The 13,205-nt window shown below is 38.2% G+C and overlaps 2 protein-coding genes across 5 annotated transcripts; both read right to left on the reverse strand.

Annotated features, from left to right (window-relative positions):
- Positions 1 to 4,843: 4,843 nt before the first annotated feature.
- LOC133746064 (vacuolar protein sorting-associated protein 9A-like) lies at positions 4,844 to 8,324 on the reverse strand. The gene is made up of 5 exons (XM_062174228.1): positions 8,120 to 8,324; positions 7,871 to 8,018; positions 7,221 to 7,391; positions 6,271 to 6,450; positions 4,844 to 6,065 (listed from the first exon to the last, which is right to left on the reverse strand). The coding sequence occupies exons 1-5, from the start codon at positions 8,209 to 8,211 to the stop codon at positions 5,319 to 5,321; spliced, it is 1,338 nt and encodes a 445-aa protein (XP_062030212.1). The 5' UTR covers positions 8,212 to 8,324; the 3' UTR covers positions 4,844 to 5,318.
- A 798-nt stretch (positions 8,325 to 9,122) lies between these two features.
- LOC133746047 (beta-1,3-galactosyltransferase 7) lies at positions 9,123 to 12,735 on the reverse strand. 4 transcript variants are annotated; one of them, XM_062174203.1, is made up of 11 exons: positions 12,536 to 12,735; positions 12,333 to 12,432; positions 12,163 to 12,221; positions 11,833 to 12,053; positions 11,671 to 11,734; positions 10,955 to 11,027; positions 10,754 to 10,874; positions 10,565 to 10,652; positions 10,331 to 10,456; positions 10,053 to 10,162; positions 9,123 to 9,737 (listed from the first exon to the last, which is right to left on the reverse strand). In XM_062174203.1, the coding sequence occupies exons 1-11, from the start codon at positions 12,625 to 12,627 to the stop codon at positions 9,589 to 9,591; spliced, it is 1,203 nt and encodes a 400-aa protein (XP_062030187.1). In that variant the 5' UTR covers positions 12,628 to 12,735; the 3' UTR covers positions 9,123 to 9,588. The 4 variants fall into 4 exon arrangements, with proteins under 4 accessions (XP_062030187.1, XP_062030189.1, XP_062030188.1 ...); XM_062174205.1 differs by having other exon boundaries at positions 11,833 to 12,044; positions 12,536 to 12,733; XM_062174204.1 differs by having other exon boundaries at positions 12,333 to 12,429; positions 12,536 to 12,732.
- Positions 12,736 to 13,205: the final 470 nt, after the last annotated feature.

Genomic DNA, 13,205 nt, shown 5'->3' on the forward strand with positions numbered 1-13,205 from the left:
TCAGTGTTAATGGGCAGGTCAATGGGTACTTTACATGCTCCAGGGGTGTCCGTCAAGGTGATCTTTTATCTCCTTTACTGTTTTGCCTAGCAGAAGAAGTCCTAAGTCGTGGCCTTTCTTCTCTGGTTAATAGAAGGAAGATAAGGACAATTGCAGCGCCATCAAGTGTTTCCCCACCTTCCCATGTGTTGTTTGCGGATGATATTATGGTATTTCTTCAAGGTAAGCCTTCTCACCTAAGAAATCTAATGTCTTTTATGGATGAATATGCTGTGAATTCTGGGCAGGTGGTCAACAAAGCCAAATCAAACTTACTTTTGGGAAGATATGCTTTGCCAAGGCAGAACAGAACTTGTGGTTTACTTGGAATACGACCAGGACAACTTCCCTTCACCTATCTCGGTGTTCCCATTTTTATTGGGCATCCGAAATCTGTGCATTTGGTTCCAATTGCAGATAAAGTGAGGTGTAAGCTTAGCTCCTGGAAAGGCAAACAACTGTCGCAAGCAGGCAGACTGCAACTTATATCCTCCGTAATTGAAAGCATCTTGATCTACAGCTTCCACATCTATGAATGGCCAAAGTCCCTTCTTAACAAAGTACAAAGTTGGATGAGAAACTTCTTTTGGAGGGGAGATCCACTTAAGAACGGATCTGCCCTTGTAGCCTGGAGTACGATATGCTTTCCAAAATCTCAAGGAGGGTTGGGTTTAAAGGATCTTTTTGCTTTGAATAGATCATTGTTATTAAAAAGATGTTGGGAGATGGCTTCAAAGGCTTCTACATCAGCGAGGTTCCTTCATGATCGTTTTCTGCAAGTGGGTTTGCACCCTTGTTCGTCTTATAAGAAATCTGCCATTTGGCTTGGTTTAAAAAAATTATGGCCAAGGCTTCTTGCAAGGGTGCAATGGCTCTTGGGAGATGGTTCTACAATACGGTTTTGGAAAGATAATTGGTTAGGTGAGGCAGTAATTCACTCCACAGACTATGAGGAGGAAGTCAGGAAGCTCCTTAATGACAAGGTTGGTGACTTCATCTTGAATGGTCAGTGGAACCTTCCCCCCAGCTTCTGCAGGGCCTTTCCCCAAGTTGCCCAAGTTATTAATGCAGTCCCAATATCGTCTGATCTTGCCCCGGACCAACTGATCTGGACTGAAACATCATCTGGCACTTTGTCGTCCAAGGAGGCATACCAGGTGTTGTCTCCTCCCATTCCAGCACCTCCTTGGTGTGCGCGGATCTGGCATCAGGCCATCCAACCTCGAAAGAGCATGGTGGCATGGAAAACCCTTCTCAATCGAGTTTCTACCGATGAACGGCTTCAGCGTCGTGGTACTAGGCTCTGTTCAAGATGTTATCTTTGCCGAAGACACAGTGAAACTATTGATCATCTATTTCTTGAGTGTGTGGTTGCCGCGTCCTCTTGGGCTTGGCTCCATCAAATGTTCAGGCTTCTTATCCCTCCAGGTACATCCTTGCCTGACTTGTTTCTTGATGCTACCCTCTCTATGCTTAATCAATCTTCAAAATTGCTATGGTTTATATCTGTCTGCAACTTACTTTGGTGCCTGTGGAGTGAACGTAATAAAAGAAAGTTTGAAGGTGGAGAGTGTTGCCCCTCTAGATTCAAACAGTTCTTCCTACTGTCCATAAAAGAATCTGCAGGTTTAGCTTTTGTCTCCGCCTCTTCTCCCTCAAGTCAGATTCCCATCTTTGGCTACTTGGGCATTTCACCTCTTCTTCCCTCGGCCCCCCGCTTCATTCCAGTGATTTGGCAATCCCCCCCTAAAAGCTGGTTTAAAGCTAACTCTGATGGTTCTTACCGGGATCTTAACCATGCTGGCTATGGAGCGATTTTCCGGAACTGCGATGCGGCCTTCTTGGGTGCTTTTTCTTGCAATGCTCAGGTCTCTTGTGCCATAGATGCAGAGTTATTGGCTGTGATTGAGGTAATTAAGGTGGCAAAAGAGAGAGGCTGGTTCCCTTTGTGGATTGAAACAGACTCTATGTTGGCTTTACAATACTTTAAAAAGCCATGCTTAACCCCGTGGAGGCTGCGGGTGCAATGGATGAATAGCCTTAATTCGATCAGCCAGTTTCAGGTACACATCTCTCATGTCTTCAGGGAGGGAAATCAAGTTGCAGATAAGCTGGCTAACTACGGTGCCATGAATAGTGGGTCAGTGTGGTGGGATTCAATCCCTCATTTCTTGATTAGTTCTTTTGGTCAGGATTTTTCTGGACGTACTACTTACCGGTTTGCTTAATTGTGGTTGTTCTCTTTTTATGTTTGTTATATGTATAGGAGTGGTCAGGCCTAGTCCCCCACCCTTCTCTCTGTATCTTGTTTCCTTCTTAATAAATTCACTTTTGAGGGACGGGCGGTGGGCTTCCGGTTGTAATGGTCCCCTTCGGGGTTGTGTGGGTGCCTTGGTGCCTCTTTCTGACCGTTACAGAGAAGGTAATATCGCCTAATCCTCATTAGTTTTCAAAAAAAAAAAAAAAAAAAAAAAAGTTTGGGGGCAGAGGCATCTATGCGCTGCTATTACCCATATTGCCTTTGCCATAAGTGAATGAAATTATCAGTTTGAATCATAAAAAAAAAAAAAAAAAAAAAAACTTATCCAATGTGGAATCAGCAAACCATATAAACTTTGGGTACATGGGTACAGATTTGTTTGCGAACTAAAAGAACAAAAGCTAAATGACCAAGTGCACTGGCATAGAATAATTTGATTAGTACTGGTGGCACACACTATCTGAGACCCCCCAGATATACATATCCAAATCTATGCGTTCTTAATCTCTTATATTATAGATTCTTGGACCCCTAATTTGATTTATTCATATAGAATTGAAGGTTGTCTCAGATATATGTATATTTATATGGTGGGTGTGAAGCACAAGAAGAGAGGTTGATTTGCCTCTAGGGCTGGCCTGCCTGGCCAAACAGAAAGGTTAGACAAAGTCAATCTGAGATGAACCAGATCCTGAAATACACGTCCAAGTTGTTTAGAAGCTTTTGTTTTGTTTTTATTGTGTATGCTAATTGTTAATTCCTTCCCTCCATTATTTCACTAAAACTTGAACATATATGTGTACATATTTCTTTAGAAACATCGCCATCGAATATCACATCTCTATGATTTCTACATTATTGAGATGCTTGAAAGTTGAAACCCCATTGGAAAAGATACAACAGGAAAGTTACAAGGAAATGGTGTTATCCCCAACAGTGCCAATAGAATTCTTGACAGAAATATATGCTCAAAAGATTTTTATTTTTATTTTTAATTTAGCTAAATAGAAATGCATTTGTTTATAATACAATAACGACACCTTCCTACAAGATTGAAATGAAAAGCGCATTCTCTCAAGTAGTACCAACAAAGGTATTCCCCAATTTAGGCATTTAGCTAAGGTATCAGTAACAAAATTGTGATGTGTTAATATAAGGTAATAATTTTAGCACTCCACTTTGACATATATTTTATCAATTACATTCTACTTTTATATAGTTAAAAGTGGAATGCCAAAATTATTTCCCTAAAAGTTTATCTAATATCCAGACATGTACCAAAACAAATAGTTAAATCAAAGTATGAGATCATACCATGTAATTAGAAGGTTGTTGGCCTCTTTTACAAATAGTCATCGACAAATGTGAGTTTTTGTTGAAGTGTATTCGTTGGCAAATGTGCATTCCTTTCTATTCTATTTCTTTATTGTAGGCTTTAGAGTTTACGCAACAAATTTTTTGTCGAAAAAAATATCTCTTCTTATATATTAAATGTTGGGAGTCATTAGATTGGGGTTATAGGCCGAGGGCCAGCCCTGACCTCCTCTACTCTTTGCCAAAAATTTGATTTTACATACATTATACTTGAGCTCTTTTTAAGGTGAATTCCAAGGCAAGAAAGGCCCAAAATAAAGGTACCAAGGTAAGCACTAAACTTTGTTACAATATCCAAATAGTAAATTAATTTAAAAAGAAGAAATACACTATCAGATGGTCGAGAACTTCGTTTACGGTTCACTTCGAGTCCTTGAAATCTCAAAACCAGCATGCACAATGTTTATCAAAGAGATACAATACAAAAAAAAAAAAAAAAGTTTATCAAAGAGAAAAAAAGGCATAAACATGATCTAAGACACAATTCAGATGCGCAGCCTTCTCCAATTTCATCTTTCCTGAGAGCTTCCTGTGGTTTATAATTTTATGTGGCCTTTCTATTGACCAAGATTACAACAAGATCAATAAACCAGCACGTGAAAAATATGAATCAACTTTACTATTAAACAAAGCTTACATCACAAAATCACAACCAATGTCCTCATTTTTCTAGTGCCGTTGGGTTTAGTTTGAAAAGGGGGGGGCTGAGGGAGATGAATATGATGCAACATACAACAACAGATTGTTACAAAATTTCAAAGTTTTAGCTTTGATTTTTGACTTTTGTGTTACAGTGATGGAGTTGATGCAAATCTAGTTCCACACACAAAGATAAGTATGGCACACCATTACATATATAAATATGTCGGTGCATTATTAATATATACATCAAAACATTGTCAAGCAGAGAATATAGACTTCATAGTTACATTCAAGCTCATTCTGAATCACCCTACTGATAACATGTCCTGTACATGAATATGGTTATATCCACCAGGATGAAAAATAAGAAAGTTTCACTTGAAACCCAGTACCTGATATGGACAAGCCTGGTTTTTGTACTTGTCATTGTGGACAAGCTACATCTACTCAATCCATAGTCAGATTGCATAATAGGGTGACTGCTAGAACAGCCAATTTAGAAGAGGAGAGCAGTCAAACACAAACAAGGAAAGAAACTGCATACTATCAACATCAGGAGATTGTTATATAGATGAAAGATATTGCAGAGGAAAAACACAGGAAAAGAAATGTGGAACATACACTTCTGCCCCTAGATGAAGGAGAGCAAAGTGCTTCTGGTGAAAGTTACATTTCATTTAAGATTCAACAAGCTCCTGTGTCTCGGGATCATTACATTGCTGCATATATGAGATTACAAGTGCACAAATGTATAACTGTGGAATGCTGACTTGCTGAACAGTTGGAAATATTTGTATCTTCACACATGCCTGGTGAGGCTTGCCAAATCAAAATGCTAAACTCCTCATTCTATCCAGACTTCACCATTCCGTGATGACAACACTCATTGCCAACCAAAAGTAGCCACAGTGATATTCCCTCCACATTTGAGAAAATGAAAAAAAGGGAGCCCTGATGGTGATCCTAGCATTAAAATTTAGAATACCCCTGCAAAATACATTAACTAGGAGAGCTGTGATTGAGAGGACTCTTCATGTTTACTGTCTTGTGGTGCTACTGTTTGATCCTCTGATAATTTAGATTCTAAACTTTCCACTTCAAAAAGAGACTCTGTATTTGAACCATCATCCTTTCTATCAGTATCCTTTGATGGCTCATCATTAGGCTCTGCAGCTCTAGTATGGTCCTGTTGCTTTGCAGTTTCAGTATGCTGGTGATCCTGTGTTTCTGAACTCTTTAGAGGAAGAGATGGAGCAGAATCACCTAATCCTTTGGAGAGACAAACATACTTGAAAACAAGCTGTTTGTAATTATTAAGAAGGTCTTCTACATCATTGACTGTTAGATCACCAACATGCGCAAACAAGTATGGATACTGCCGGAAAACCTGGCTTGCCTGCTTATCGTTTACAAGGAGTTCTGCACCCTTATCCTCCAAATCTGAAAGTGATGGAACTTTTGACGATTTGGGAGGTGCAGTTGGCTCCTTGTTTATATTCACAGGTTGACCGCTTTGATTAGGCTGGCTGTTCAAATCAGTTGAGAGTCCTGATAGAATTGCTCGAGCAGATTCCATGTTCTTTTCAAACTCAGTTTCATCCATTGACAGGGCTTTCGCATCGATATTTGAAATGAAGGATTCGACAGAGAGCATGTTTGTGAAGAAATAGGCTGCTTCTGCTACTAATCGAGATTGTCGCCTGTATCTTTGTATATACAACAAATTTGAGTGCAGTTGCGGAGGGTTGGCCTGCATCACATGTAAAGCAAGTTTGTAAATATACTTATTATATTTTTTCATTGATGGGATCAACTAAGAGCTATGTCTGAGTTTTAATGTTTTGCAGCAGTAGCCAAATCATAATAAACATAGGTAGAATAGAAGAACAAATGCATTGCATCAGCTGAAAATATTGAATCAAAATAATCAGGCCATCATATGAAGTTGGTCATACCTTCAAAGTAACATAAATTAAGACAGGAAGAAATTCATCAGCTCCAGGAGGATTCTCATTTGAAGCAATAGAAGCATTGAGCAGCAAGTTATTGATAACCTTGCAACAATTGAGGATACACACAAGCTTGTCCCTTGGTGCCTTGTACATATTGATCTTTTGCAGTTCTTTCTGTGCAAGCTGCAACAACAAAATCGAAAAATTGCAAGAGAATGAATTTAACAGGAGATATTCAACAAACCATACAGAAGAACATCATGATTCAACAGTGTCCCATGTGCATGCTCACCATCAAAAATTAAAGAGCCAAGAAAAACCAGATTCGAGAAATTGGGATACATTAATCACACAGAGCGTGAAAAGTGTGTGAATCTAGGAGAAAAAATATACACATGAGTTCACAGGAAGAGGAGAAAGTCGATCATGGTTCCCCCAACTAGGTATTTTGTTTAAAGTATAATAAAGCTTACCTAAGTTAGCAAATCCAGCACTATCCTGATCATATTTCCTTATTAATAAGCGATACTCGGAAAAACTTATGATGTTTACTATTTCCTTCTTTGATCAACAGATCAGATAAATTGTCCACACATATTTTATTCAAAATACAAAACAAACTGAAGCAAGTTCAGTTTATGTTATTCTTCTATAGCCTATCTATCACTTAAAGTATTGATGAATACTTAAATTTCATTTAACAACTCTTCTTCCTTTTTTCCCCCTTATTTCTTTGTAAGAGATTGTAGGCATCCGAAGATCCATTGGCCTCCAAAATATAAAGTTTCATTTGTCTAGAAGATTTCTACAACTTAGCCATCTGCATTGGAAAGTACTGAACCTGTGTATATGTGTGATTATGCAAAGCAATGCATCTTGACTATATTAAAAAAAACTTATGCACACAGAACACAAACACACACATATATCAATAAGTGTATTTTTCTACTCACCAGCCATGATGTTTCATTTTGAAAGGGGGGCTGGATATCCAAATTTTCTGGTCGAATGAATTGTTGAACCAAAGCCATCTTCTCATGTAGTATGTTGTCAAGTTTTACATCATCTGGAAGTGAAGCAAATACACGAGTAAATAACTTTGTCATGACATACTTCTCCAGTCCCTGTATTTAACAGAAAGCCCAGGCAAAGAAGAAAACAGAAAACAACCAACAACATCAATCAGAGGTATCAAGTATTAGCAAAATCCTTCAGATCATCAAACAAGACGGTGTGTGCATTCTTATCCAAAACAATAATGATACGGTGAACGTGGAAAGCAGATTAAACTAGAAAGTTCCTCCAGCAGGTCAAATCAGTAGAAAAATCTTTTAAAAATTCATCGATCTTCAACCTCCCTTCTATATTACACTAGATTTCTTTCGTTTCTTTTTCCTTCGGCTCTCTTTGAAGGATTTGTTACCTCTCATTTTCCAGAAATAGCAATTAATACATCTTTCGTTTCTTCCTTTCTCCGGCATTAATGATATACCTCCTCTTCTTACTTACTAGTTAGTTCAAATTCATATAACTAAGCAACACTAGGCTGTAAGAAATAGAGAAAAATGACTATTACCGGCTAAGTAAAACTGAAATTACTGACCTCGCCAGCACTATCGAGCTCCTCTTCAGAACAACCAGCCCAAAGTGGATGAACCCTAAAATCCACTTCCATTTGCGCAAAGAAGTTCTGCACCGCAGCACTGTCCCTCTCTGGATCAGGAGAATTGTTCGAAAACGACACAATGAAACTGCAATAATAATCCGATCAGTTTTCAAATAATGATAAACTCGCTCAATTTCTCAATCCAATCCACACATCAACATTTTCGATTTCGTATTTCATTTTCACCTTTTGATAGACTTGACGAAGTCGCTGGCCGACGGTTGACGCATGCGTTCGAGAAATTCGTGCAGCCCGGTGAAGACGTCGGCGTTCTCCATCACCGTCGGATGGGTCCAAAATCTCAGGTCGACGGCGGCGATTAGGTAGGCAGAGGCGAGAGAGCCGATGATGAAGTTGTGTGTGTGTAAAATCTATGTGATATTTTGATAGATGACAGAGAGAACATCCAAATTAATTGATGTAATTATTGAGCCCAATTATTTTTGGGCCTTCTGTCTAGGCTTACTTGGCAGCCTAGGAACTCAAATACGTGTGTATATTACAAGAACTTTTTTTTTTTTTTTTGACTGCAGTAATTCTTTGCTATAAATCATGGTACACGTGGTGATCCGGAAATATATATTTTTCATATGATCTTGTTGTATGTATTCTGTTTTTTTTTTAAAACAATAATATTATGTGACATTCAAATTTGGTGCTCGTCTTATTTTGATTACATGACAATTCAAATCCAAATCGAATTCAACGATAGTGTTTTGTGAAGTGTATATTTGGTTTTTCTCCTTAAGCACAAGATAAATTATTATAAATGAAATTCATCGACTTTTTCTATGATGGACGATGTACACTCTAATGTTTAAAGTTTTAAATTGTGCATATATTTTCTAGTTTATGTCGATTCGACTCAGGTTGTCAATTTTCACTTTTCAGCAAGTACTTTCAAATCATCTTTTAAGGTTATCTCACATGCTAGACAAGTTAAATTATTTTCGTGTTTTGCATTCTCATGAGCCCAAAGAACAATCATTATTGCATGTTTTTTAATTCCATTTTTCATCAAATCGGAGTGTCAACTCGACAATCAATACGAAAATACCCTAACAAAATCTGGTCTGATCTGAAACCATCAGTTCTCATCAGAAGCTATTGATAATTTGATAGCCCCTTGTTCTGCTCAAGTGTGCTAATGAAGGCATAAGAGCTCATCCATGTTTCAAACTTTCAAAACTTCAGAAATAGGAAATCCATCAATCTCAGTGTCATCACATAACAAGAAAAATGTAGCGAAAGCAATGTTGTTTCTATTTTGTGCATTACATTAGTAATTCTACTGTAACAGTGGAAGGACGGAATACATAACAACATATCTCACCCTATGTAAAACTGTAATAAAATAAATGAACTATTAATTTGTATAAATACCCTTATATCCTACCTCGCTGAATTACAATCGGAAGACATATTGAAACACAAATGGTGTCTTCAAATTCACGTCAACACTTCAGATGAACAGTTTCGGCACAACTTGAGCAGTGGCTCGTCAAGTCTTCCCTGACAGTCAAAGAAGCAATATCTTGGACATGTCCACCTCCACTATAATCTCAATACTGTTACTGCATTTGATGTGATCACAATTGAACGGTTTGTATGTACTTGTTTGTTTTCAGAGCAAAGACCCTACAAAGGGAAGTGATCTAGAACAATGAACCCCAAACAGCTGCATCCCCTTCACCACACTTTTCGTGAACAAATTTAATCTTCTCCACTGACTTGCAGATACCACTGCAGCTCCAATCAAATGATGCAATGCACACATTACCTGCCTGTGCCTTCCACTCACAATCTGCAGAAGATTCAACTGAATTAAAAACAAGATTCAAAAAATATATAGACTCGTCACATCCGTAAATTTCAGATACAAGTAATGAGCTCTGGGTAAACATCATATTCCTAACAGTAAGGTTCCTTGCAAGTAGAAACCAGGGACATCTGATGGCCCAAAGTGGTATTGTTCATACAGGAGAGCAAAATTGCTCGCAAATATATCACCATAAATCTCTTGAGTGGGTCCATATGAACATTGCCTTTTATTCTTTTCATTTATTATAAGTTGGATGGAAGACCTTCACTAATCACAAGTCTGTGCTAAAGAAAGTACCTGGTGGAGTGCCACAACACATATTGCGCTCGTCAATGTGTTCAACTTCAAGACCAATGAACCACGAACCAAGAGACACATCTTCATTGGCATACTTATGCAATATGGGTCTGCAACAAAAAAACAGTGTGTCCCAGGACTTCAATCATTGCAGAACGTAGTATAAAAGAAAAATTGAAATCATATGAACACCATCAAACAGTCTTGCAGATGTGATTACATATGGTCCGATATATCAGCAATTGAAAGAAAATTAATATAAAACAACATATTCTTACTGGTTAATGGAGATGTATGTAGCTAGATCCTTGGAGATTGCATAAATCTGTCCAGTTGCATGTCGGAAGTATTTGTTTCCCGCCTCACCAAACTTCCAGTGCTCTGGTTCATGGTACTTAACACTCCTAGAGAACAAAGAAACATATTAGAATTAATAGTTCCTCCCCTTAAGGCTTGGTGAGAATCACAGAGTAGTATTATCTATCATCAATGTAAGTGCTCAGGACAATTACTTTTGAGCAAGAACAGGTCCAGATTTCATGCAGCCAATGTATACTCTAGGCTTTGAACGATGATGGGCAAGAGTTGAAGCTAGCATGCCTGTCCAAGCAAGAAAGGTAAGAAACTCATCCTTAGTAATGATATTCATATCTTTTTACTACTAAAAAAGGAAATAGGAGCAATGCAGCAATAGGCCATACCCAAATTGACATGTACATCATCATCCACCTTGACATAAAAATCAGCATCCCACTTTGCAACTGCAGTGGTGAAGAAAGTTTTTGTTTTGGCAGACAACTCATGATAACCTTCAACGTGTTCCTTCAGTACAAAACAAGACTCAGAACAGATTTATGGTATAATAGCTCCATGGATACAAAGTTTTATGTCAGCTCTCTTACCAGCCTGAGGAAATCCTTGTGTTGAGATTCTTCTGAATCAATGGCTCGATCTAAAATGCTGTTGGATGTTGCACTGTGTAAATAGCACAGATACCACTGAGGTCAGTTTCATAACGAAAAAAGAACATCCTTTCGATAACGAATCTATAAACATTTTGTGAGTGCTGATAATATCATACGCATATCATACATGAGAATAGATAAATAAATAAACATGGTGTGGTGTATATTATTAGATATAACATCATCCAGATATCTTCCTGTTCTCCGAGTTCCTCTTCTTAAAAAATGGCAGGTCATAGTTACATTAGATTGGTCAGTGACATCATGAGAACCAACTTTCACAGTAGATCATACTTCATGTGCTATATAAGCAACAGAAAAATAAACCCCATTGCAAGTCTTGATATAAAAAATGATGACTTCAAACTAAACTAGGGGAAGCATGTGATGCAGAACTTGTCCTAGAAATGAGCTACCAATGGATCATACTGCATCTAATACAAGGTTTCACATTATATTGAAAATCTCAATATCTGACATGTTGAACTAAAACTAAAGTAAGGGTTGAAATTAAGAAAAATAAAGTAAAGGGTGCACATGCATATGTAAGGATTTCCTCTTCAAATTTCATTGCACAGGCTGCAGTTACACAACTTAAATGTAACTATATCATGACAATTCTTGATGGAAAAGAACAGGTGAAGCCAAAATACCTGTGGCCAATCATGAAACGGATAACAATCCCCTTCTCACGCTCCAACTGTAGTAGCTTTTCCCCTGGCAGAACAATTGACACGATTCCAGCAATCAAGCCCACATAAACCACTAGGATCTTATGCATACATAGATTAAGAAGAGTAACAAAGCTATAATACCTTGAGGCATCCAAGTCTCTCTAACCGAATCTCGCCGCTTCCTACTACTAAAAGCAGTGTTAATTCCAATAACAATAAATGCTTTCTTCTTGGCTGAATTGTCCTTCTGCAATACTGACGTGGCGGTGGAGTCATCAGAGACCCCCATCTCTTTAGAACTCCGAGCTGCCGCTAGTTCCATCTGAATTGACGCCATTTGCTTGTCTAGAGATCTGATGTGCCTCCGCAAATAAGTACCCAAAGTTATCAGTACACAAAACTCACATAACTGCAACCAATACAAAGCAACCCAAATCCAAGAAACTAGAGCTCAAGTTTTGTTGTACTCACTGAATTGACTCGTGGGTTTTGTAGATTTCGCTCATCACATCCTTCTCTTGTCCAAGCTTCTGTATAAAACCAACAAAGTTCACCTCTTTAGCAACAAATTTTGCTTCTTTTAGAAAGAAAACCAAAATCCAAACAAAAGGGTTTTCATTTAAGACCAATAAAATCATTACCTTCTTAGTTTCGCAATCTTCAGATACAATTTGAAGCTCTTGCTCTTGACGACGAGTCGAAATGAGCTGACCGTTCGATTCAGGTACTGCCCACATTCTGCTAAACCAAGAACCTCAGACGGTCACCAACAAAACCCAAAATTCGACTAGACATAACCCGGAAACTCACAATGAAATCATTAAAAAGATGAAGATGAGTATACCTGCTGGTGATCAGCATGCCGAGAAAGAAAGAGGGTATGCAGAAAATGGGAATCCATTTTGCGGAGATCTTGCTGGAGCTTCGGTTCTTCATACTCCCTGCGTGTTCTTTCAGAGAGAGAAAGAGAAGAAAGAGAGAAGAAGAAGTTGTGAGGAAGCTGAAAGTGAATGGAGAGAGACAGTGAGATTTATAGGGGTCTCATTTTTGAAATTTCTTTCGAGTTTAGGCGTGGTTTTGGGTCCATGATTTTTGGACAAGGCGAGGAATTTTCCGTTAGGCAACGGCGTTATGATTTCGGATGCGACTTTATGTCCTGTGGGGGTTTGGCTGCGGCGACCGTTTTGTCTGTGCCCGCCAGTTACGCCACTCGTCAAAGATCCGTTTCTTTGTTCGTGGTGAGTAACCCGACCCGTTTTTTGGACTTGTTAAGAGACTTTTTGGACCAGTGGACCATCTGGACCCTGTTTAGTACGTTGAATTAAAGTGCAAAATAGTCTTTTTGACTAAAGAAGGAAAAAAACGTGAATCTCATAAGAAAAAAATTTTCAAAAGAAAAGAAAAAAAAGAAAAATTAGGTTTGTTTGAAAATACACGAGCACGATCAACGACTAAATTATTCGGAATGTTTTTTTTTTGTTAGATATAATATTGACGAGCGGATTTTTGGTGTT

This window comes from Rosa rugosa, chromosome 4, assembly GCF_958449725.1.
Source record: "Rosa rugosa chromosome 4, drRosRugo1.1, whole genome shotgun sequence".
Classification (NCBI taxonomy): domain Eukaryota; kingdom Viridiplantae; phylum Streptophyta; class Magnoliopsida; order Rosales; family Rosaceae; genus Rosa; species Rosa rugosa.